The sequence below is a fragment of the Ammospiza caudacuta genome, chromosome 8, assembly GCF_027887145.1.
Source record: "Ammospiza caudacuta isolate bAmmCau1 chromosome 8, bAmmCau1.pri, whole genome shotgun sequence".
Classification (NCBI taxonomy): Eukaryota; Metazoa; Chordata; class Aves; order Passeriformes; family Passerellidae; genus Ammospiza; species Ammospiza caudacuta.
Window position 1 is genome coordinate 35,740,652 of NC_080600.1, and position 25,453 is coordinate 35,766,104.

The window sequence follows — 25,453 nt, forward strand, 5'->3', positions numbered from 1 at the left end:
AAAGGAGAAGAGAGCGGCGGGCGAAGGGCAGCACGGCGGAGGGGAAGCGCCCGGGGCCGGCGGAGAGGAGCCGCGCACTGAGGGGCCGCGGGCACGGGGGCACCCGGGGGCGCCCCCAAGGGCGCAGCCCGCGGGCGGGGCCGCGGCCGTTGCGCTCCGCGCAGCCAGTCAGTCACATGAGCCGCCGCCCTCCTTCCCCGGCACCCCTCGGCCGCGAATGGCACGGCCCGGATGCGCTTGTACGCAAGGAGGGTGCGGGCGAACCATTGAGCGGGGGCGGGGGAACCCGGCAGCCGCCGGCCGGGAACACCCCTTCGCCGGGGCGCTGCGGCGGCGGGGAGCGGACGTGACAGCGGCGCGGCCGGCGGCGGAGCGCGATGGGGGTCCCGCGGGGACAGGAGCGCCAGGCCCCGCAGGAGGTACCGGAGCCGCGTCTCTCCCAGCCCCCCGTCCCCCGGGCGCTGCCGAGGCCCCGCTGCACCGGCGTCCCCGGGATCCCCGCCCGCTCCTGCCCCGGTTCCCGGCCCTGGCCGGCAGCGCGGGGGTCGGTGTCGCTCAGCGCGCTGGGCGCGGGGGACGCGGGGAGGCCTGCGGGGCTGCCGGCAGCGCTGTGCGGTCACCGTCGGTGCTCCATCGCCTCCCGAGTGCCCGCTGCAAGCCCGCCTGGCCGGGTTCCCGTGGCAGGCAGCGGGGAGGAGGAGGGTGCCCGGAGGGGTGGAGGCGGGCAGGGTGGGCAGGTGGGGCCGTGCAGCCCTCGGGCACACCTGGAGCCCTGTGAGCGGCTCTCCGGCCTAGGGCCGAGCTGCTGGGGAGCGCTGTGCCTCTGGGAAATCGCGTGTATCCCCGGAGCTGGGGGGTTCCATCCTCTAAGGGGGGACAAAAGCCCTGGGACGGGCTGGCTGTGCTGGTGAGGCTTCGGAGCACTGGGGCTGTCCGGGCTGCCCCTCACAGTTCACTTTTGTGACTGCCGTGCTCTGAAATTGCATTGCCCAAAAAGTGGAATTCCGTGTGAGCGTCTCCTCCCGGTTTTGTAGAAGGATTAGAGAAGCGTGTCCTGGTTTCGGCTGGGACAGAGGTTAAATTGAGGTGTGTGAGTTTATGAAGCCTGAAATTAAAAGAAACGTGTGAAATGGAGAATAAGTTAAGTGGCTTATGGCAATAGGACAATCTTAGTAGTTAGGGGCAAGCAGTGGACCAGGAGTATGAACAGCAAAAGCAGATTAAAGTATTTAACTGGGTGAAAATATTTCTAAATGGACTTAACATCACATGTGCTACCTGTTTCTTTAATGTCTTTCAAATTAACAACCAGGTTGCTAATGTAAGGTAGGTTTACCCTGATATGTGGTCTGTGCCAAGGCTCGGAAAATGCTCACTCTTCAAATGAATGAGAAAAACTGAATTAGTGTTTTGTTGTTTGTTTGTCAGGTGGAAACGAGAGAAGATGAGGAACAAAACATCAAGTTGACTGAAATCTTGGAACTGTTGGTGGCTGCTGGGTATTTTCGAGCAAGAATCAAGGGGTTATCACCCTTTGACAAGGTGAGACCATTACAATATTTTAAACCCCTCTTTTAAGTATAAGAGGCTTATATGTTTTGCTGGTTTGCTTAGCAATTCTCTATAAGACAGTTGCAATTTATGAGGCTTCTCTGTGTGAATAATTCTGCAAATGACCTAGTTTCAGACAGACAGGACCTCCTCAGTCTTGAAAGACAATTTTGTGCAGCAAGGCCTGTTTTAAAGGTGAAAATTGGATGCAAACTTACTGCTGTCTGCTTTTTTTGGGTGCTATGGCCTATGCTAGAGTTGTGTGCAGGGAATTTTCCTCTCTCTCCCAGCAGCAGCTGGAATAGCTAGGCTTTGGATACTTGGAGATAGCATGGTAATTATTAATACAGCATTGATGAGAAATGAGGAAGTGTCTGTGTAAGAAAGGAACAGTTAGCCTGGTGAGATTATTTTTGGGCTGTTTTTACATATCTTTAGAATGTCATATTTGTTAACCTTTCATTGTTGTAGACAGGAAATGTGTGATGCTGACAGTGAGCAAAGTTCATGTTGAAGAGAGATTTCTGAATTGCTTTAATGCTGACACTGTGAGAAATTCCTGAACCAAGGTTTGAAAACACAGAACTACAGCAGCCTTGAAATGGATTCTTCTGTTTTCTGCTCTCTCTTTGATCATAGCACAGCCTCACTTTGCAATGCAATTTTATTTTATTCAAACTCCTTGGTATTGCTAACAGTCGCTGCTCAGGAGTCTGTGCTTTCAGACGGAGAAATTTCGAGGAGACTGCTTTGGATGTAACATTGTTGCATTTGTGTGTAGAAATCACTTACAGGTACTTAAATATAATTGCAAAGTTACCATTTCATGACAGTGCCCAACCTCACCAAAATGAGCCTTGCTACTGAAAATAATCCCACTGCTAATGCAAAAGGGATATGTAGGTTATCATAGAGGGGAGTGTGAGAGGGGGAATATGGCAGAAACCTTGTTAGAAACCAAGGTTCCTAATTTGCTGTGTGATAATGGCAAGTTATTCCACATTTTAATCCCCTTTTCTCTTCTTTGCCTTTGCACACATTTAGGTTATTTTTCACATGTTTATGCAAGGTTGTATTTAAATATTTATGTAAAGTTGATGAAATGGCTCAGGAGTTTAAATATGCCCATGTCAGAATAGGGCCTGAAATAGAGATTTCTGCAGAGCTGGGGATTTCCTGTGTGCTGATGCTGTGCCTAGCACTTTGTGTTGCATGTGTCAGCAAGCAAGAAATAATAATAGCAATGATGTATATAAAAAGGTAAATATAAGACTGCAGTAATTATGATCCTTGATAAAACTTTGATATGGTCACTTTTTGGAGGTCATGACATTTAACATACTGTTGTGTTTTATCCTTTTGATTGTTTGTTGGTTTAGTTTTCTTTTTTCAATCTGAGAGCTGTTTCAAAACTAATATCTAAAGCTAAGAGAGGAATTTAGGTTGTCAACTGCTGGGTTGGTTTTTGTCTTCTTGTACACATGTATTGTGTATAGTATTGTATGAAGTTGGTATGATTGTGTTATCTGAGTCTGTCTCAGAGCAGAGAGAATACTGAGGGTGGTGAGATTACTGAGATGCAGTTTCTAAAATAAATAAAGCCTGGAAATGTATTTGTGTTTACCTGTTCAGTTTAGAATGGCCCTGACCATGCTGTTGCTCCTTTGCCAGGTGGTGGGAGGCATGACGTGGTGTATCACTACCTGCAGCTTTGACATTGACGTGGATTTGTTATTTCAGGAAAACTCTACTATTGGTCAAAAAATGTAAGTTGATTAAATGGCAAGTGGGGGATTTTTCTTCTTTTTCTTAGAAAATAAAATGTGGGTGGGGAGGGGGAGGTTACCTGATGTGTTTCTAAGGAAGAGTTTTAGTTCCAATTTCCTGCTTTTGGGGACTGTCTGTTTACAAAAGGCACAGGTTTCTGGGTTTCTCAGACTGTAGTTCCACAAATTCTAAATCCAGAAAGAAGCTTATTTCAAACCAGGCAGGGCTATTCCATTTGGGCTGCCATGCTCTTATATCCCTACTAAGCACTGAAAGCATTTATGTGGCTCCACACTGAACTGAATTGGGAACTGATCCAAATTAAAACCTACCAAAAAAAACCTGAAAAACCAAAACCCAAAAGAAAAAAAAAAAAGAAAATAGTTTTAACATGAATGAATTCCTGGATCCAGTTCTCTGTGCAGCTGCACAGATGCTTGTGCTGGCACAAGGGGATGATGCAGAGGCCAAAGCAAAGGGCAGAGGGAGCCCACGCTGCTGGAAGCTGCAGTGCAACATTAGAAGGCCTTCCCTGAGATCTCTGTGTCTGCAGTTGTGCTGTGTCAATAACCCCTGACTCCCTTTTATGGTTCTGGGTTAGAATTGTAGCATCAGCAAACAGAATTTAAAGCATGTCACTGTTGCCAAAATAGTTACCTGCCCCATACTGAGGGGGAGGATTTCCTTCCTCAGGGTGACCCAATGAGAACATTTTGTTTTGATTCATTTCTTATGCATGGAATTTGCTCATAAGCCAGCTAATTCCTGTGCCAGGGAGCTTATAGACATTGTTTATGCTGGGAAAGGGAACACATTCTAAACTCCATTATTTCTTTACGTCTGATAAAAGAGACATAATTAAAATTTACAGGAAACAAGTTTAGCCTGATAAGTTACAGTGGTCTATTAAGAGACTTATTTACTTAGTGTAGTTAAAAAGGACATCTTTCTGTGTTTTCTTGAAAATCATAGAGAATTGGCAAGGGTTTTCAAAATAAATATTTGTGGGTATTGCAATTGGAGACACTCAAAGATATAGATAACTAACTACATCATAGATAACTAACTACATAAAGCATTGCTGAGTGCAAAGAATTAAGTAGAGACTAGGAATGAAAATGGCAGTGGTAGTTTTTTGTCCTTGCTTTCCTTAAAAACATGGTAGGAACTGGTTAAGTCGTTCCCAAAATGTTCTGTTATTTTTCCAGCTGACTGGATGCAAAACTGGCAAAACAAAAATCAGGCTCCTCTCCCAAAACAGCAACAATGATTTATTTGTAAATCTAAAGTGTTCAGAACATAGGAGCATGGGCTGTTTTGATGTCCATGTAATGTTTGTGTTGGTAGAGGCTCAGGGCTTCTGTGGTGTTTTCAAGATAAAGCAAAGTTAAACTGTGTTTTCTCAGTATTATTCCAAAGTGATGGTGTTACACCATTGTGATGGTGTCCTGTTATTTAATTGCTGGGCTCAAATAAATATGGAAGCATACATTAGGATAGTTTTTTGTTTTAATTGCATTTGCTTTGATTGTGCTTCACTTCCCTTTAGGAAGTAAAATGTTTCAGGCTCTATTTCCAGATTTTGGTCACTGTCTCCTATCTCTTGATCCCCTTTTGTTCTTCCAGGACCTTAGTTGTCCATTTGGACAGTGCTAAATATCCGTGAGGTCAGTACTGGAGCAGTTAATTTCTTTTCCTTTATGGGAAAATAGCTTTGGATTTCCAAGTAAAATTCTCATCCTCAGTGGTTACACCTGCTTTAAAAATGTACTTGCCAACATTGACAGCAAAAAAAATTCCTCCCCTAAAATTAGGTATTCAGTGGAAATAGGATGAATTTCTTACAGATGGATCCCTTGTGGCAGGGTAATCCTTTCACTTAACCAGCTCTTACTGAGCTCTAGAATGAGATTGCTGCCAGCAAATTCAGTTTTAGTCACTTGAAAAGCATGTGAAGTGCACTGTGTATTTAGCTTTCAAGTGCAGTATGTATTTAAATTCAGAAAGTTTCAGGTGTAACATCAATATTTATTTTGAGAGTTCTGCTAAATAAAGTTTTAAGTCCTTACATTTGTTTCTGGACTTCCTTGGAGTGTACATCTCTTAATGTAACTGCTCTTAAAGCTACTGTCATGTTGGGTGTACCCTATAACATGCAAAGGTTTGTGGTGGTATATTTTAAATGGGTATTTTCTCTGTCCAGGCATGCAGATCTTGAAATTTTCTGTAGTAGTTAAATGAATTTCCAAGGTAGGAGCCTGTAAGTGGGGCTTAATCACCTTTTCACAGACTGATGATATAAATAGTGCCTGTAAAAGCTGTTTGGGAAATGAGTTGGATTGCTTTTCATTATATATAGTGGAAGTTACTAGAGGGAATCTTTGAACTACTGTGTTTGCAAAAATAATCTGTAATTTACAAAAGAAAATTGTAGCATATATACATCTGTCTTTTTATTGTTTTTATAATAGTGCCTTAACTGAAAAAATCGTGTCAGTATTACCAAAAATGAAGTGTCCACATCGTTTGGAACCACATCAGATCCAGGGACTGGATTTCATTCATATATTTCCTGTTGTACAGGTAATAATTTTGTGGTGTATTGATACTTTGCTGAAAAAAGTCAGAAAACTTGCATAAAAAATAGAACAAAGCTTTGAATTATTTGGCTCTTTATTTAACTTTGGGATAAGTAAGCACAGAGAAGTAGTTTGGATTGATGTTTTTAAAGAATGAAGTGACATTATGGAAGATGGAATTTTGAAGCATTGTTTTATCCACATTTAGAAAGTAAACAAAACAAACTCTGAATTCTTGGCAGTGGAGTCAGATTGTGCCTATTGTGGAATGCCTGCTGAAAGAAACCTGAATTTAATCTTGTTGTGGAATCTGATAGTCTGCTTTGGCAGATTAGGAAATAGAACAAATGCCTTCCAGTCTCTGTTTAACTTATGGAGTAAGTTATGCAGATAAACCATGAATCAGAAGGGTATGAATAAGGCAAAAGTCATTGGGGTCATTTCTTTAAGCATAATTTATCCTTATTTCCTATCACTTAAAACTGTGTTCTGACAAGTGATCCTCTTACTGTGTATTTGCTGAGCACCACTGACTCACCATGTGCCTCATTCTCAAGTTTATTGAGATTTAAGCTAACACTTGATGTGTTCCAGTTACATGTGGTATTTGGAGAATCCTTGGCATTTTTGATTTTCCTTTCATCTACACACGGAAAGGTATCTTTGAGATAGGGAAAATGAAGACTGTTAAGCAAGCTTCTTTTCCAATAAATATCTCCTTACCTCATGCCTGTGAAGGAATTTAGCAAGTAAGAAGAATCTAAATTTCAATCTGTAAGAAGTGGGGAAAACTTCCTGGTGCTCTTTCCTCTTCTAGTTGCAAGCTCCTGAGGAAAACCACACTTAACTGCACTCCCCACAAAACTTTCTGTGGTGTGTGCTGCTCTTACACAGCTTTCAGGCTCTGGAAAGTTTGTATCTTGCTAATGTGTGTTTTTGCTTCTGAACCCTTATTTCCTATACAGAAAAAAAAATAAAATTCAGCCCAGGTGAGTTTCTTGCCCTGGTCACTGGATGGCAATGACTGGTTACTTTTATCAAACACTAGGCTTCTTTCATAGGAAATATATTCCTCCTGTAAAAACAATAGCACTAGGTGTTTTTTTCTGTCACCTGTTTTATCACAAATCCTGGTGTGGGATATTGCTTCTGGAAAGGAGAACTATTAATTCTAAACAGGGAGGAAATCTGCTTCTGTGTTTGTCTGAGGGCAGTGACTCCCAGTATTTGTAGCTGGCCAGTAGGTGGTACAGCTGACTCATACAAGTCTTTTTTTATGGGCTTAGTTTTTGGTATGTAGAGGATCTTGGTTTAAAAATTGTGGCTTTCTGTCAGCTCCCTGTGAAGTTCTGCCTGCTCCATGTACTGCAGGTCCCTCATTTCATCCCAGCCAAGACAGACTTTCAAGAAAACTTGTTGGTGTCACCAGAATACTGTTCTGAAAAAGACCATGCAAAATATGAAATGCTGACTACACCATGTAGGATTTATGTATTTGATAATGGCACTTTATTCAATGCCCTGGTAAAATCACGATTCCACTTTCTATCTGTAAATCTCAAATCAGTTTTCAAATACTACAAATGCTTGCTCTTAAGTCTGGCATTGTGTCCCATTAGCTCTTACACTGTGCAAGTATTTAGATGGATCCTTCCCTACAGGAAGAAATTGGGCTGAGTTGGCTCACTGCCATAGACTGTAGCAGAACTTTAAAAAAAAATTTAAAAATCTTACAAATACTCCATTGGGCAGAAATGTCATTGTACTTCCTAATAAATTCTGCATATGATCACAGGCAAAATATGTACACAGTCTTGTGTTGAGATGTTCTTGGTAATTAATATTCTTCATTTTCATCTCTTCTTGTCATCACGTTCCCCTCACTTTCCAGGGGTTCATCGTTATAGCACAGGAAACAGTTGTTGGTTCAAACTTGAATCCCACAACTGATCTCATCTCTTCTGTGACCTCCTGCACAGGCTGTCAACAGTCTGCAAGATTTATCTTCTCCAACACAGTTTAAAATGTACTTCAGTATTTTGTGGCTTTTTGTGTGGTCTTATAAATGTCAGAAGAAGCCTTTTTTCTTGCACAGCCATGTGGTTCTTCATGAGCACTTCATAGGCTTGAAGATCTGTCTGTTCCTGGTGGAGCTGTAGTCTTTTAAACCAGTGTGTGATCTACAGTAGGAGAATTTCATACAAGAAACATATGCACAAAAGAAAAAGAAATGTTTATAAAGTCACAAATACTGACACTTTTTGTTAGGGTTAGGCCAAAGAGTTGCCATGATTACAAATAAATCACATGCTCTTGTTTCCATGCTTAAAAATGTGCTTTTAGCTTTTATCATGTATTAAAAAATTAGGCAGCAGTTTGGTGCTTGCTGCTGTTATTGTTTTGTTTTCAGCTAATACAATTTTTTTCAGTGGCTGGTGAAACGTGCAATAGAAACAAGGGAAGAAATGGGAGATTATGTCCGTTCTTACTCTATATCACAGTTTCAGAAAACTCACAGGCTGCCAGAGGTAAGATTGAGGCAGTTCTTGTTTCTGTTATATGTCAGATGTTCAGTTGCAGTACCATCCTCACAGCTCTGAAATCTGCACGCTTCACCAGAGTTGCTCTTGCCATTTTATGAATGAGTCCTAAAGAAATCCCCTACAAATTTATCTGGGAAAAAATTGAAGCATTATTGTGACAGAAATTTTGTAGATTCTGGTTAACTTTTGCCTAATGATTGCCTTAGTTTTTCTGCAGTATTTGGTATTTTTATATCTTTGTGTTCAGAAGCACCCAGCATGCTGTGGAGAACCTAATGTAGTTAATTGAGAATGAATATGCTGTTAATACTCTGTCATTTGGGGTTTCTTCCAGAGTGCTGAAAGGCAGCTCTTGTCTTCCTGTATCCAAACCCCAAAATTTGCTTCTGAAAACTAGATTTGTAAAAAACTTCATTCAATAACTGATCTTTTCTTCAGCAATGAGATGAAGTTTCCTTCACAGAGGAGGAGAGATTGAATGAGCTTGGATATATGCCTGTAGTGCAAAGCCATCAGTTCTGTTCTCACATATCAGTTGGCAATTCCATTTTTAACATTTAGAACCTAAGTTTTGTCCCTTAGTAATAGGATTAAAGATAGATGTCTCTTGTATGGGGATAGACAGATTTAATTAACTTGGCATGCTTTTGATTTTGGTTTTTTTAAATAATTATCTTTAATGCTTAGAAACTAAACAGTAGGGGAAACTTCTCTTTTCCACATCAAGCCTATCCCAGCTTCATTTCTTAATAGTGTATTCAAGATTGGAGATCCCAGTAGTGGGCTGGGACTGCTTTTGTGTCAGGACCTGCCTGAGCAGAGAGCCCAGGCTGCTGACCTGGACACAGTTTTGATGACCTATCTCCCATCTGAAGGCAGAAGCAAGTACTTTCCTTTTTGCACCAAATCACTGGGCAACTCAGAAACTGTTTGACAGCTTTGTTTCACAGAATCATTAGAATGTTGGAGATTTAGTGTCCATTCCTGGTGTTTTAATTACCTCCACTAATGTCTTTCAGGATGATGAATTCATGCAAAGAAAAGAGAAGGCACTCAAAACAGTTACTGATATCTTTGTAAGTATGTTAGATTTCTTTTTTTTTTATGGCCAAGTGAGTGTTTTTAGTAATGAAATGGATGTGGTTAATTGGGTTTTCTCATGAGAAGATCCCAATTAAGTTACATGTTGATCTTCATCATTGAGACAGGTCTCAAATGCCAATATATCACATTGATAGGTGAGCACTGTATGAGGAGATAAACCACATCCACTGCCTGCATGGGCTGTGTGGAATCCCACACTATCAAACAAAAGTCACAGGGTAGCCTGCAGACTGTTAAACCCTCAGCAGATTTAAATGTGTGTTTGAAGCTATCAGCAGTTGTGCTATTTGCCTTGAAATTGGTTAATATGGTGATGATCTCAATTATCTGCATTTCAGAACTTGACTTTTTCACTTGTAATTAGCAATGAAAGTAAACACCCTGCTTTCTTCAAGTAGCAGATGTTGGTTGGGAAAGGTGATCTCACCTGTGTTCTCCCTTTTCCCATGCAAATCTCCTAACTCTTGGATAAACTGTTTGTATATATTTTTTGAAAGCTTGTTCATGAATGCACAGAGAGGTAAAATAGTAAAATACCTAAGCTCTCTCACTCTCATACCTGAATTCAGCTGTCTGGCTGCAGTTTCTGTCCTTGCTTTCTAATTTCCTCTTTCCTTGGGACCATCAATTCACCATTTCTGACTCACAGTAGTTCACTGCTGCTTTGGGTTTTTTGGACCATCTTGATAAATTCCAGGGCAGCATTTGACAAGAGAGGAGAAATCTGAGTTTGCTTTGAATGGGACATTTTCAAGGTTCTTCAACAGAAAGTGAAACCGTGCTCTCCTGAGAAAATCCCTGTTTTTTCAGACAGCTCTAGCCAGGCACCCTGAACTCTTCATCCACAGATGGAGGTGCTCAGTGCTGGTGTAAGGAGAGGTTGTGTAATGGGCCAGACAAGTCACCTTACTCTTTTGGCAGGTTTTGGAGGGAGGTAGTTGTTTTTTGTACAAATGACCTGAGTGTAATATATGTGGTTGAATTACAGATGTGTTTGCAGAATAACATTGCAATGAAAGTCTCCAGGTGATGACCAATGTAGCTCCTTTGTTAATCTATTTGAATAATTGTCCTTGCTTTGGAAATTTCAATTGCAGTTTCTAAAATGTTGTTTCCCATGTTTTGATTGAATTTTTTAATTATTAGCAGACTTACAATGAGTCTTTTACTCCAGCTAGAAGCACTTGCCTTTCCAGTGAGACATGTATTCTGTTTTACACATTAGCTTACCCTCTATCAATTTGTACTTGTTTGAAATCTCCACTTTGGGATCACATCTTTGAAAAAGATGGAAAGCCATTTCAGCAGTGTTATGGTGCAGGAATTCTTTGTTGAAAATAATAGTTTGTGTGGAATGGAAAGCCAGATTTAAAACAAAATGTTCTCCCTTCTGTTTTTAAATTGCAAGCAGCTCTATCAGTACAAAATAGTAATTGTGAATTCTTGTTTTATTTAATGGGCTGTTGTTGAACTAATGGATTACACTTGGATAGCAGAAGATTAAAGTCATTTTACTACCAAACTTCTTGAGACTTTTTCACTGTCTTGCAGGAGGTTTACAAGCCCCAGAGAAAATACAAACGTCAGACAGGAGCTGAGGAGCTGCTGGATGAGGAATCAAAGGTTCATGCCACACTTCTGGAATATGGCAGGTGAAAGGCTTCATTTAGCTCTCTCTTGGTTTTATTGTGTTTTTTATAAAAGCAGCTTAAATACATCATCCTTCCAGATAGTGTGTCAATCAGTGTTAGGTTTTTGCAAGCAATCCACTGAAAATTTGGTGAAAAAGGACCTGCAGTTGCTGTTGCTTCTTTTTGTCATTCTGATGTGGCTGCTGCATCAGGAGGCTGAATCGTGGTTGAATGTTTTGTCTTCTCACTTTGCTGCAAACTTTCATTCAGAGACAAAGCTACCCAGCCTTTCAATTTTCCATTATCTCTGAAAGTCCCTCTGGTTTACTGAGAGCTCTCCAAACACATAAAAATGAAGTTACAGAGCTTCTATTTCTAGTTTCTATTTCCAGTTTTCCTTTCACAGTTTAGTGGTAAGGACATCTTGTCTGCTGTCTGAGCTCTTAATACTTAACAAGTGCAGATTACATCTGAATTCCATTTTGTATCTTCTGGGGCTTCTTTTCCCCCATAGCCATAGATTTTTTGATTTTTTTGTCTGATTGTTTTGAGTACTTTCCTTTTAACAGTAACATGAACTGTAGTGTAATAGCTCAAAATTAACTTTCAAATGGGAAGAGAGCATTGCCTTTTCCTCTCATGAGCTTTACATGATAATATTTTATGGAAAGTCAAGATTTGAAAATCTTGATGGGATATGGCATATTCAGATAATGGATCTGAAACCATTCTGTAAATATGCTCCAGTACCTGCTTATTTGGTTTACTCAAAACATTTCAAAACTAATTTGATCCTGGCTCTTGGTGCATATCTTATGTTGAAAATTGATAAAAACTTAATGTATTTGTGGAAGTCATAAACAACAGTATTTTTCCTTCATGTTTCTATTGTTCTTTTAGGAGATATGGATTTAGCAGACAAGCAGGAAAAACAGAACAGGTAAAAATATACTAATTTAAAATCCTCAAACTGTGGGAAGAACAGCATTGTTGAAGTGTTGGTTACTGTTAAATCTTAAAATACAGCAGAATGGACAGCTATAACTTCTACTGTTAACAGATTTTAAAAATGGCTAACTGCAATTAAAAATTGTATGCCATGAAAGGTGTAATTGATTACCCTTTTTAAAGGATTTCCTTCATCTCTGCTTACAGATCACATTTTGCAAAATTATTTTTTGTTTAAAAGAAAGAGGGTTTGGGCATTGGGTTTGTTTTGGTTTGACTTTTATTGTTAGGTAATGACATATTTTCTATTTATATTTTTCAACTGAGTGTTCCATAGTGTGATCATTAAAGAGTCTTTCTTTTTAAAGAACCATTCAGCTTGGTAAGAAATATTTTAGACATTTATTACAAAACACTTTGTTTAATGTGATCGAGAAACCTATAAATAAATAAAATTATAAATAAATCATTGTCCTTCTGGAAAATTAGCATCCTTGCTGTGCTTTTGATGGTTATGGCATCTTAAAATGTCCATAAAATGCTGGGTACCTGCAGTTTTGTGATTTCAGTGCAGATATTAATTTGGCTACAAGTCTTTATTACAGAGATAATGAAGGTAATGCATTAAACACATCATGGACCCAGCAATACATTGAGTAGATTAAAGTTGCTCTTCTTCATTATCTCAGTATTCCACATACAAATGTCACATTTATGTTTTTATAAATGGAGATATTTCTCAATCTAGGAATGCCTTCAGAGTCACCACTAGTCATGTTTATAGAGTTCATTTTGTTTCTTCAAAAATTCTGATGCCTTTGGGATATTGTATATTAGATATTGTGGAAGCTGAGCCCCCAGTAAGGCAGAAATGGACAGTGAAATATGTTAGTGGTGTGGTAGGGTGACCTAGAAATTGAGTCTGGCTGTCCCCAGTTCTCTTTGCTTCAGTGGTACAAATTCTTCTAACTGAACCAGGCATGTTTGCAATTTTTATGTTGTATGTTTGTTACACCAATATTAAGTTGCAAAAACGATTTATTAAAAAAAAAAAATCAGTCCTGTCCTGTGTAGTAGACATCATATTCTGGGTTGTCTGAGGTTGGCAGCTCTCAGAAGGCTGTGCAATAAGGAATCTTCAGACCAGACAAGTCCATAGGAAGGCAGAGACACAGTTGGAATACCTGTGAGAAATCAGGAAGGCTTACATTTCAGTTGGCATGATTTGGAGGGTGAGGATGTTCCAGCAGCTGAAATGTAGCTGTTCTGTTTATATGAATACATTCCAGTTTTCTCCTTGATGTCTTTCTTAACACTTTATTATACCTAGTTCCAATATTCTAACGTCTTAATTTTTCTTTAAAAGGCTGAAGATAAAAAAGCAGTGCTACCTCCAGGGCTTGCAGCAGCAGGGAAGGCTGAGCCTTCTGATGAAGATGACCTTCAGGCTGCTGAGGAGGTGAGCCCCAGACACAGCAGGCATGGGAGTTACTAACCTGGGGGAGAGACTTCAATTTTCACTGCCCAGTCATTCTCCAAAAGAAGGAAAATCTCCATGGTTAGTTAAAGTGAAAGTTGCTTCCCACAGGAGAATACAGAGCTTGACATTGATCCACAAAATTAATGCTTTTTGGTATTTAACACCTATAACCTCTTTATTATTTCTTGAATCTGAGCATTTTTTAAAAAGGTTGATTTTTGGTTGACAGTGGGAGTGGAATAGTCTGAGTGAAAGTTTACTATTACAAGAAATTTTCCTTACATTTGGTAACTTTAGCCACCTCTTCTTTTCACAGACTTAGGGCCCTGTTGCATGTTTTAAAATTACATGATTTTATGCATGATTACATTATATTATACTAATTTTATGTATATGTCCCTGGCAGAAAGATAACAAAATGTTAGAAGTTAAATTGTTATGTATAATTCTTCATGTTTTGCTGTAGCTTCGCATTAAAACTCTGATGACTGGCATGGCTGCAATGGCAACAGAAGAGGTCAGTAGCATTTAAAACTGATATAGTTTTCTTTAAATTATGGTTGATTGTGGTAATTATTCTTAAAATCAGGCTGCTGATTCAGGTCTGAAGTCATGGAATGACTGTGTTTAAATTTTCATAAGGAGAGTGCATAAAAATGGTTGAATTAGGAAGACAGTAAATTTTACAAGGCTAATTAGTTCATTTGCCTTGAAATGGTAATGACAGTATAAATAAATGCCTATTCCAAATGATGTCTACAAGAATTTCAGGGGAAAGACATCACCCTGCAGCTACCCAAGATGCACTATCTTACTTCGTTCATCTTGTGAAATTATTCGGAGGATTATTGGGGAGAGTGCTGGAAAACTGTGCCTTTCAAGGTTCTTTTCAAAACACTTATAAATACAGCATTAGTCTAAGACACAGAAAATACTGGATATGTATCTTCTTTTCTTAGTTTGTTGTATTTAATGAAATAGTGGAACTTGTAGTCTGTTCTTTGATTTCTGGCTGAAAGGACTGGAAATAATTTCAGCTGTTAAACATTGTTTCTGTTTATGGTGGAGTCATGAAAGAAAAGGTAATAATTAGTGTAGTCTCAGAGTTGACTGACCTGATTTCTACTGAAATCCATTGTAGAATTCAGTTCTGTTTGAAAACTGGTTTTATACATGCATGCAGTTTAAAGGTGAATTCTTGCACGTGCCTGCATGCTTAGAGGTTTGTTAAGCAAATGCAAAATTCAGTATAAAGAACAAAAGTTTCTGAAATAAGAATAATTTGCTAAAAGGATTTAAGTGGGACATTTCTGTCAGCAAGATTAGGTTTGGGGGGTGGAATTTTTCCTGGACTTTTCTTATGATAGGGATTTTTACTCATTGTGCAAATTTCTGTTTAAAATCAGAATTTATTGGAAATTATCATGTAAAAGTACGGGCAGTTCCAAAGCTCCAAGCATTTTCTTGATACAATTGCAGGGCAAACTGACAGCAAGCACAGTTGGCCAGATTGTTGGGCTCCAGTCAGATGAGATCAAGCAAATTGTGTCTGAATATGCTGAGAAGGTAAGTGTGTTACCTGAGTGGGTTTAACCACATGGTGTTTAATAGCATTTTAATTTAGGCTTTAAGCTGCCAACTTCATTGCCATGATTCTCTTGAAACACACTTTTTAATACATGCTGTGGGCAGCAGTACAGCCAGAGTTTAGGAAAGTACTTCAAAGAGACTTCAACACACCCAGGCTTTTGGTGTGATAGTACAAGTCCCTGAATTGCATTTGTGACTAATTTGGGTTTAAGACCTGCCTAAATCCTTTCATGGATGAAGAGGAGCCTGAGTTGTATCTATTCAAACTAGAGGCCTAAATTCTTGATATGCTTTAAAATGTTCAGTGTTAAGCACAGAAATACAGCTCTGTGGGCCTGCTCAGAGAAAAGTCTAGGCCTCCTGCACTCAGATTTCCAGATGTTTGCACTAGACTCCAGTTCTCAGTCATGCTCTGTATCTCAAGTTTTGAATCTCATCTCATCAAACCCAAAGCTTTGTTGGTTTGAGAAGTCAAAGCAATTAAATGTGTGTGTTTGCTCCAGTTGCTGTGTTCAGCTGTGATTGTTTTCTGCAGTAATGTGAAAAGAAAATCTGGCTCTTCAAGCAATTAATGCATCCAATACATCACTGCCAGATATGAGTTATAGGTCGCTCTTACTTGTCCAACAGTCTTCTCATATTTCTTCCTTTTTGTTGACACATTTGAGGTATGGAGCTTTCCCATTTTGGAGATAAACCCTATAGCTCAACAGCAAATTCTTGGCCTTTCTTTATTATAAAAGATTGGAAGAACAGAAGCCCAAGGGTCATATTTCAATGTTACATTTCTTCTGTTCTGAGAGAAGGGAGCAGGACCTTGACTATTATAGTAGAGCAATGATTAATACCCTGAAAAGTAAGAACTGATTCAAGTCAAACCAAAAATAGATCACTTTTCAAATCTATGGGATGTGATAAAAAAATAGAATTTCTGTGCATGTATGCATGCACCAGGAAAAGAATTAAGGATGTTATCAAAGAGTTTATTGAAGCATCAGCAATGTTTGGATGTAATTTTAATAGTCATAGATCGTGGTAACTGTACATAACATGAGAAACACAGCAGTGCTTGTTAACTGTACATAACATGAGAAACACAGCAGTGCTTATTTTTTTATCAGTTTTGTCTTACCACAAGCCCAGTAAAGATCCCTGACAAGCCAAATCCTAGGTCGGATGTTGGCCATGGGCCAGGACCTTCCTTACACAAGGCATTTTTGCAGAAGGTCAATGCTTAGAATTTTCTGCATTTGCCCCTCCATTCTGCTGCCATGTTAACCTGCTGAGTGAACTGGAGGAAGGACTGTAGTGTTATTCCTTACCCTCTGAAAATACTGGCAGAAAATTATTAATTAATAGCAAATTGATCATCTTTAAACAGTCAGAGACATTAGCGATGGTTCTTTCCCATTTTCAAAAAGCAAGCTGTAAAGTTCACTTTTTGAAATATGATCCACTTTTTTTTAATGGCAAAGCTGTACTACATGGATTTTTACTATTTCTGCAAACATCAGTGTCAGAATAGTTTAGCTCATGTTTGTTTCTCTTGCATTTCCATTTTTCTCCATTTGTGTCTTATGCATGTGAGAGGCTAAATGTGGTGGTGAGAAGGATAAGGTTTTGGAATGCATAACATGATGAATGTAATTTGACTAAATAATGAGAGGAATAAGTAAGACTGTATATTTGTTGAGTCGTTCAGGGTCACAGGTGTTGCTTAGAGGCATTTCTTCCTTTCCTAACAACAAAAGCAAAGAAAGCCTCTGAATTGTTGGGTTAAGCCATCAGAATTGGGCTTTTCTTGCTGTGGATGTAGAAACATAAGATCATTAAGCTGCTGTTCAATATGAATTACATAGAAAATGTAGAGGAGGAAGACAGGCTTTGCCTCTTATTTTCATTTAAAATTAAGCTGCTTACCCATCTGCCTGGAGTGGAACCAGGAGCAGATATAAGTGAAGAATATATCACATTCCTTGTAGCATTTTAGCTGATTATGCATTGTAGCAGTTGTCAACATTGGGCAATTATTCAAAAAGCACTTAGTATTGAAGTCTTTGACAGACTGTAAATTAGCACTTGAGGTACTTGAAAATGAACTGGTTTTCTAGTGAAATATTGGAAAATGGATTAAGTGAAAAAAAGTCTGAGTGTGTGAAGCAAATTACAAAAACAGATGGATGTAAGTATCAAAGTGAAGACTTTCAAAAGGTACAAATAATTTTTAGGCAAATAATCCCTTAGAGATCAAGATATCACTGCTTTTTAATGATTCTTTTGTCTACTGCAAATATACAATTTCTATTCTAAATGTTATTTTTCCTAAAGAATGTTTCTGTCAGCTTTGCTTTCACAATTCAGAGAGAAGAGGAGGCTGGATCCAGATTGCTGTCTCTGTTATCATTTATGAGACACTCTTGGCAATGCATGCTGGATGGAGTAGTTCTCCAAGGCTGGTGTCAGCAGTGCACATGCACACACAAAAAAAACCAAAAAAACAAAAAAAACCCCAAAAAAAACCCAGAGTGGTAAATGCATCTGCCACACTGAGTATGTCATTGTCATTCAGCATGGAGATGCAGCCAAGCCTCTATTTCAGAATACACTATTGTTCAAGGCTTCTGAAAATTCTGGAGCTACTTGTTGGGGTGTGGAACATCTCTGATTCAACAAGTTCAGTGAATACCATGGCTTAAGGTGTTTTTTAGTATGCTTGTATTTTTTCCATTGAAGAACTCTACTGGGTTTAACCATAATGCTGATACAAAAGAATTGTCTATCTTCTAGTACACTGTAGTATTTTCCACCTGTCCCAGGGCAACTGACTTTTTGAGCTTACTTCACTTGCAAATTTTGGAATATAATTCAGTTGTTCAGCTGCTTGCTTATTTTGATGGGAGGTAGATCAGTAAGTCATTCTTTTGGATAGACACAGTTCTTGATAAGGAATGTCACAGGTGTGTCCCACTTTGGTATTTCCTGAGCTTCTGAAGAATCAGAAAACAATGCTGTGGGGTCCAAAAGGCTGTTGTTCTTGTTTTTCAGCAATCTGAGCTTTCTGCTGAGGAGAGACCAGAAAGGCTTGGAGCTGCCCAGCAACACAGAAGGAAGGTGGCATCTCTCAACAAGCAGATCTTGCAGAAAACCAAACTCCTCGAAGAGGTAAGTATTGTGTGTGTAGTAAAGAAGAAAACATTGATAAAGAGGTTGATCACAAAGTTTTTGCCATCCAGAAAATACCTGCAAGGTGTCTTCTGCACCAGCAATTTGTCATGCTGAACACTGATTCCTCTGCTTGCATTGTCCTTGGATTGTGAGAGCAGGCTGTGTTCCTGGGGGCAGTTAGCTCAGCCTTAATTTTGGGAAGAACCATGATTTTACCATTTTGAATGCTGAGGGCCCTTTAATTCTGTGCAGCTTGTTTTCAGTACATAACAATCTCAGTGCTGTTTTTATATGGGGAAAAAATGTACTGACAGCTGTAAGCCAAATATAATCCTTTTATCACTTTACTAAAGTAAGAATTTCCTGGCTGAATTTCATTTACCACTTGCCAAAAGCAGCTTTTGAAATCAGTGACAGTCAAGAACAATGTCTTTTAAGAAATATTTATGGAGTTCTGGCTTCAATACTGCAGTAAGTTTTGGCAAGATTTCTCAAAACTAAAAATTCATGTCAGTTTTCATGAGATGTGGACTGGAGACTTAAAATTTTTTAGTTAGAGTAAAATTTGTTGGTGAACTATTGCTAAAAAATATGAAAAACAATTAAAAAGCTTTATGTTTATAAATTTGGAAAGGGAAGAGTGGAGCATTAAGTCACAGCTGTGTGTTGTGAACAGCACACTAAAATAGCATGAAAGGAAGTGGAACTGAGCTACATGTGCATTTTTTGTTTGCTCACTTTTGCTCCACTTTTGTAAACCATGTCCTGTTTTTGTTTTACTATTTGCAATCTTACCTTAAATCATAGGGAATTTAAAGAAGGATGTTCTTCTAAAATTAGCTTCTGTAAATTAATTGACACGTGAAATGTCTAATATTTGTTTATAATACACATTTTGCTCACTGCCTTATTAGACTTTCCATAGTTACACAGAAGAGAACCATAAAGCAGCTTGGTTATTTGGTGTGGCAGTGTCTGTAGTTTGGTGCCATGGTGCTTCTGTGCAAGTCTTGAATTGCCCTGACTTATTTGGAGAAGTATAAAATGGGACTCATTCTTAGCTTGGTGTGAAACTAGGCCAGTACAGCCAGGCTAGAAAAGTTTGAGCAGTTTAGCAGAGATTCTGTCCAATTCTGTTGGCCTCTAATTTGGAAAAGCTGTTGTTTATTCTGGGACTTCATGGACCTAAAGGATCAGGTGGTAAATGTTTGCTATTAGTAATTAAATATTCAGTCAGAATTCTTGCAATCAGTTGCAAGAGTAGCTGACAAGAAAAGACAGTGTTTGTTATGCTTGGCCTGCTGTTTGACAGACAACCATTATGAACAGCTCAAATATTCTCTGTTCTCCATTACAGGTGTAATTAGTGTGAATATAGAATCCAACTCTTTTATTTTTTTCTCTTTTGTAACAGTTGCAAGCTAAATATGCTGATCTGCAGGAAAAATGTACCAAAGCAAAAGAGACATTAACAGAGGTAATCTTTAGTTTTTTCTGTGCTGTTTGTAGCTGAAATTTTTTGAGAAATTCTGTTTGTGAAGGGATGTATTAAACACTGAAGGTGTTTGCAAGCTTAACTCACTGATCTCATGGTGTAGGAAAGTCAATTTATTATTAATCAATTAAGTATCAATTTATTATTAATTGTAACCCTTAGGTTAAGAGTTACAGTGAAAAGCTGGACAAGGAATTGGCAGCCTTAGAAACAATAGAATCCCAAGCAGATTCTAGGTAAGTTTCTTCCTTTGTTACCTTTGAAATTCTGAAAAATAATGGTTTTAAAATGAATCATTCAATGATTCTTGGTTTTTCAACCTTAACAAATAGCTAACATTTAAATAAAATAAATTTATTTTTATAAAAATAAAATTATTCTCCAGCTTGCTTTCCAGAGACAGGGAAACATTGCAATAGGATTCAGTCAGAATGAAAAGTGTCAGTCTGTAGTTCAAAATAATTGTAGGTGTTTAAAGCAGAGGTACCCTAGACACATCTGACAAGTAGATGAGGCCTTCTTGATTTATTTTGTTCATATTTGAAGCCTTCATCTCACATAAATGAAATGGAAGTCTCTCAAAACTTTCACAGTAATGAGGTTAAAACATAACAAAGCCATCAGAATATTCAATGTAACACTCCACCTTTATTTTGACCTTGGTATATCAGTGCTGATATTTGGGGTTTTAATTTACCCAGGTTTTATTGTAAATTTATTTAGAACTAAGCTTGTTTTAATGTATATTAATTCTCCATCTGTTTAAATTAGAAACTAAAAATCTAACATAGTTTACTGGATCTTCAAATTTAGCATATTACAGAGTCTGAGAGCACTGGTGGCCATGAATGAAAACCTGAAGAGCCAGGAGCAAGAGTTCAAAGCACATTGTAGGGTAAGTTCCAGTGTCTTCTAGAAGGATTCATTTAAAACTTTGTAAATAAGCACTTTCCTGGTGTGTTGTTGTGCTGTGTGTCCTTGTCTGTCATCTGTCCCACCCCCCAGGTACTGCTCACTCCAGGTTTATATTGAATATTAGCACCCCTGGAGCAGGGAGGAGTGAGGAGGAATCTGAGCTGGTGTGGCCTTCCTTGATATCCTGAAGCAGGAAATGCTGTTTATTCTTCCAAATTTAAATATGTGTATGGTCAGCTCTGAAATTTTTTTAGAAGTTGTGTTGTCAAGATCCTTCCCTCATATCTCTTAAGATAAGAGGTCTCAGTTAAAAAAAATCAGCTTTTGTTTGTTTTAAAGGAAGAAATGGAGAGACTACAACAAGATATTGAGACTCTGAAAGCCGAAGCAGCGGAAGATGGGGAGGAACAGGTAAAGCAAAAGCCTAAGTTCTTATTTTCAAATTGCATTTTGGAATGTTTGTTTAAGTCTTTCTGATTTCTGGGACATTCTTGTAAGCCTTACAGTATCTGCTGGAATATTTAAAAAGCTCTGTAAAGCCACAGTTCAGGCTAATAATCCTAGAATACAGGAGTGTGCGAGCAGCAACAGCATTATCTGTTCTTTTTGCAGAATCCATGGGGCTCTGCTTGTAGATGCTTTTGTGCCTTTTACTTCTTTCTCTGTAGTACCAGAGAAGAATCTCTGGGTGTTGTGCTAAAAGCTGTGCATATCTCTGACAGAAACATGTCTTCCTCAGAAAGAATGTTTGGTTTGGTTGTTTTTTCTTAGAAGTGGGGTTATCTGAAGGGTGAAAGCACGAGCTTTCAGTGCCTCGGTGCACTGCATGCAGTGAGCAGCTGTCAGAAGTTAGACTTTAACACAAGTGCATCCAGACTGATGGCAATGAATAATGAATGAACAGAAAAGGAAAAGCTTCAATGACTTTATTTTCAGTGGGTAAACATTTGATGCATTCTTACCTCTGGAACAAGGCAGATTACAACTTCCATGATGCTGCTGTCCTCTTCAACACAGCATGAAAAAAATTAAAGTGCAAACTGAAATCTTAAATTTTTCAGCAAGGAAAAAAACCTATCTAACATAGTTTACTGGATCTTCAAACTTAGAAGCCCACACTGCAGGAAGTTTAGAACACGTCAGAGGCTTTATGTTCTGTTCAGGTGCCTTGTTTATTCTTAACGCCACCGCTGAATCAAAGTATAAACACTCAGACAAGGGGTACTGACAGTCTTTGGATTTGTATCTTCATCTGAAGTGTGACTGTTGTAAAGCAGTGCAAAAGCTATTGATAACTCTTAAAAACTGAAATATCAAAAGTTAAAAATCATTTAAATGTCCTTGTTTAGAGTAAATGATGTCAGGCTTTTAATACAGATAATGAACTGTTATTCTAAAAACCCCCAAACAATGAATGGTGGTGTTATTGTGGGAGCCAAAGATAGGCAAAACCAGAAAACAAACCAAATCTGCCCATTTTTGCACTGCAGTTCTCGTATGCTACTGTAATACACAATTGTTTTGGGTTCTCAACTTCCAGGAGCCAAATAAGATTATAGAACAGCAATACAAAGCTGAGAAAGAGAAACTTCAAAAGATCCGCCTGCTACTGGTGAGTTACTCTTTGTGTCCTTACTTGTGTAAAATTGCTGATGTTTGTCTTATCTTGGAATTTCTAATACATTGTCTTGTTGTGCTAATTTTAACAATTGTTTCTGTCACAAATCAATTGCAAAAAGAAAACAATAAATTGATCCTCAGCCAAAGCTTTTTGTTTTTAAAATCAATTATTTAATGACAAAGTATTGCTGGGGGGGCTTCATCCATTTTAAGAAGAGAACAAGAAGAGGCTTTGTTTTCTCCCCTCCTAACTTTCTATTCAGGCACGAAGAAACAGAGAAATAGCCATTTTACAGCGCAGGATTGATGAAGTACCCAGCCGAGCTGAGCTCACACAGTATCAGAAGAGATTTATTGAACTTTACAGTCAGGGTATGTATATCAAGCAGGACCATCCTGCTGAAGGCTAAAGCCCTGAAAGGAGGGCAGTTGCATTTTAAGCATATGGCATGTAACAACAGCACCTGCCAATTTGGTGGTATTTTAAAGGTTTTTGGTGTTCATGTTACACATCATATTTTTGAGGTTTTATAAGCTGGGCTTTAAGACTCCTCCTGAGGGTGAAACTTGATGCACAAGATCTCTGGGCTAAATTTTGTCTGCAGCAGGTTCTGTCATTTAGGTTAATAGCCAGTATGTTCTGAAACTCCTTAATTCACCATTTACAAATGAGGTTGCTGTGAGGTTGAATCGTGTTTAATTAATTTGCCTTATCATTAGATTGCTTTTATTGTTTCCACTGACATGGCATAACTGGTTCTGAACCAAACTATGTCAAGAACTATCAAGTAAAAACAGTTTCTTGAGGGAATTGACTTCTTTCATTTTTAATTAACACAATCCTGCTATATCTTGGTAGAAGCAGAATACAAATTGTCTTTAACTGTTATGATCAGAAATTATAAAATTGGAAAAGGTACAAATGGAATAAAATTTTAAAGTTGTTCCACTAAACTGATAACAGACCAGTATGCTTACTGGTGTATATTTAACTAACTTGTGTGTTAGCATAAGAAAACCTAGCTAATGATTCAGAGATATTCAGCATTTATTAAATAAATGTGTGAAGCAAGCTCTGGAAGGGTGGGCAATTCCAAACTGGTTATCTGAGTGGGATCCAAATCCCCTGCCCTGGTGAGGTATCTCCAGTGGCACAGTTCTGTGCTGTCCTCCGCGGGTATTGTGCAAACACATGGAATGGATGTGAGTACAAGTCCAGTGCTTCTTCCCCCCTTTGCTGTGCCATGCAGTTTATTTAATCCAGTCCAGCTATAAAGAGTTTTGTTCTTTTTCCTTAAATTTTCTGCCCATTCTCTGTCATGTCTGGTCACAGCTACCTGCTCAAAAGATGGAGCTTCCTTTATATCTGAAGTACTGAGAGATTAGCATCAAAGAGACTTGGGCAGCTTTGGGGGTGGATTTAAGATGCTTTTATGGGACTTTGTTTTCTAAAGTACCAAGTGTGAGTAGTATCTCAGGATAACACACTGCTCAGTCATGGCTGGGAACCTGGACTGCACAGGCTAAGCTTCTAGAGAAATGAGCTGGAAATCTCTAGCCAGTTTTTCTGTGCATTGTTGTATTTTTAGAGGTACTTAGAGGCTTTTCCCTTAGCCAGATTCAGGTGACCTTCAGTTGCCAAAACATGGATTTTTTTAACTTTGCTTCAAGGGGTTAGACAGGACAATCTTCAGCACTAACCTCAAACCATTGTGATTTTGTGATTTTTGCACCAGAATCCTTTTCAGCTATATTCAGTGTTTTGGTTTTGACCTAACTGAGCCTCTTCCATTGAAAATGTGTAAGAGAATCAAAGAGCCAATTGGTTCCCTCTTCTTCTTCCCCTTTGTTTTACCCTGCTTGGGTTCTGGTGTGTGCCCATAAGGCTCCATAAGTTGGCACAACTTTCCAACATAGGTGAAATATTGAAAGGTTTTCTGAGTTGTTTTGTGGAATCCACTCATGAAAGACTTGTGACTACCAGAGCTGCTGGAAGAGCAGAAGGAGGTGCATGAAGGAAATAGTTTGGGAAAGGCCTCTTTCATTTGGCAGCAGTTCTGCAAATCCCAGGCTAATGAGTAAGATTTCACTGAGGTTTATCATTTTTAACCCATACATTTTTTCCAGCTTGTGCTTTCTAGCCAGAATTACTTTTGCTGCCTGTTGAACTCTTTCCTTGGGAGTCACAAATATATTGGATTTCCTCAGGCATTGAAGAACTAAAGGCTAGAGTAAGACTCAGCAGATTTGAGTATCATCTTGTAGACCCAAAGGGAAGGCATGTCTGAGCCTTACCTTCCCAGCTGAGCTCTGACCAATATCTGCTGTAACCACCTAAACCAGAAAATATTATTTAATTCTATCACCACGCATAGATTATGAAGAAAATAAAAAAACTTTAAAACAGCAAAAGCTTTGTTGGGCATCTTGCACATGTGTAGCTTGACATTTATAGTCTAATGCACTTTTTCCCCACACAGTCCTACCAAGATTATCTGCTCTTCCCTGTCCCTGCTGAGCCTGTGCCCCTCCAACAGCCCAGGCAAGGCCTCTGTGAGCAGCACAGCTGCCTGGTGGTGTCAGGGCACAGCACAGGCAGGCAGCTGCTGGTGCCACCATGGGCTGGCAGAAAGGGCTGCCAGCAGTTGGGCCTTAATTTAGACTCTGAGCTGTGTTGTTCCTCTAAGAGATGAAAGCTGGAGCCCTGCTGAGAGAAACTCTGGGAGGATGTTCCCTCTGCATGTACATTAGTGACTGTGTTCCATTATTGATAGTGGAAAATATGTTATAGAAAGCCTACAGAGTATTTTTACAGATTCCATTTTACCTCATATTCTTTTATTATTCTACCCTCTTATTTTTTGTTTGCAGTCTCAGCAACTCACAAAGAAACCAAGCAGTTTTTTACTCTTTATAATACACTGGATGATAAGAAAGTATATTTGGAAAAGGAGGTAAGAAAATGTTATTACTATTTTCCAAGTATTCAGTCTGTGGGGAAGGAAAGAAAAAGTTTTTCTGTCAGAGCAGACTTACTGGTCTTTGTAAACAAAAATGGAACAACA

The 25,453-nt window shown here is 39.0% G+C and overlaps 1 protein-coding gene across 2 annotated transcripts in view; it reads left to right on the forward strand.

Annotated features, from left to right (window-relative positions):
* The first annotated feature begins 302 nt into the window (after positions 1-302).
* Positions 303-25,453, forward strand: part of CCDC93 (coiled-coil domain containing 93) — a 32,051-nt gene continuing 6,900 nt past the window's right edge. For both annotated transcript variants that reach the window (XR_009274990.1, XM_058809384.1), the window contains exons 1-19: positions 303-419; positions 1,429-1,542; positions 3,223-3,317; positions 5,790-5,901; positions 8,327-8,425; positions 9,460-9,516; positions 11,096-11,196; positions 12,076-12,115; positions 13,490-13,582; positions 14,070-14,120; positions 15,083-15,169; positions 18,239-18,355; positions 19,773-19,835; positions 20,016-20,089; positions 20,667-20,748; positions 21,108-21,179; positions 22,309-22,380; positions 22,652-22,760; positions 25,260-25,342. Coding sequence is in view for 1 of the 2 variants with exons in the window: in XM_058809384.1 (XP_058665367.1) it covers positions 378-419; positions 1,429-1,542; positions 3,223-3,317; positions 5,790-5,901; positions 8,327-8,425; positions 9,460-9,516; positions 11,096-11,196; positions 12,076-12,115; positions 13,490-13,582; positions 14,070-14,120; positions 15,083-15,169; positions 18,239-18,355; positions 19,773-19,835; positions 20,016-20,089; positions 20,667-20,748; positions 21,108-21,179; positions 22,309-22,380; positions 22,652-22,760; positions 25,260-25,342 (1,563 nt within the window). In the remaining variant the exon portion in view is untranslated. The remainder of the gene's footprint in view (positions 420-1,428; positions 1,543-3,222; positions 3,318-5,789; positions 5,902-8,326; positions 8,426-9,459; positions 9,517-11,095; positions 11,197-12,075; positions 12,116-13,489; positions 13,583-14,069; positions 14,121-15,082; positions 15,170-18,238; positions 18,356-19,772; positions 19,836-20,015; positions 20,090-20,666; positions 20,749-21,107; positions 21,180-22,308; positions 22,381-22,651; positions 22,761-25,259; positions 25,343-25,453) is intronic.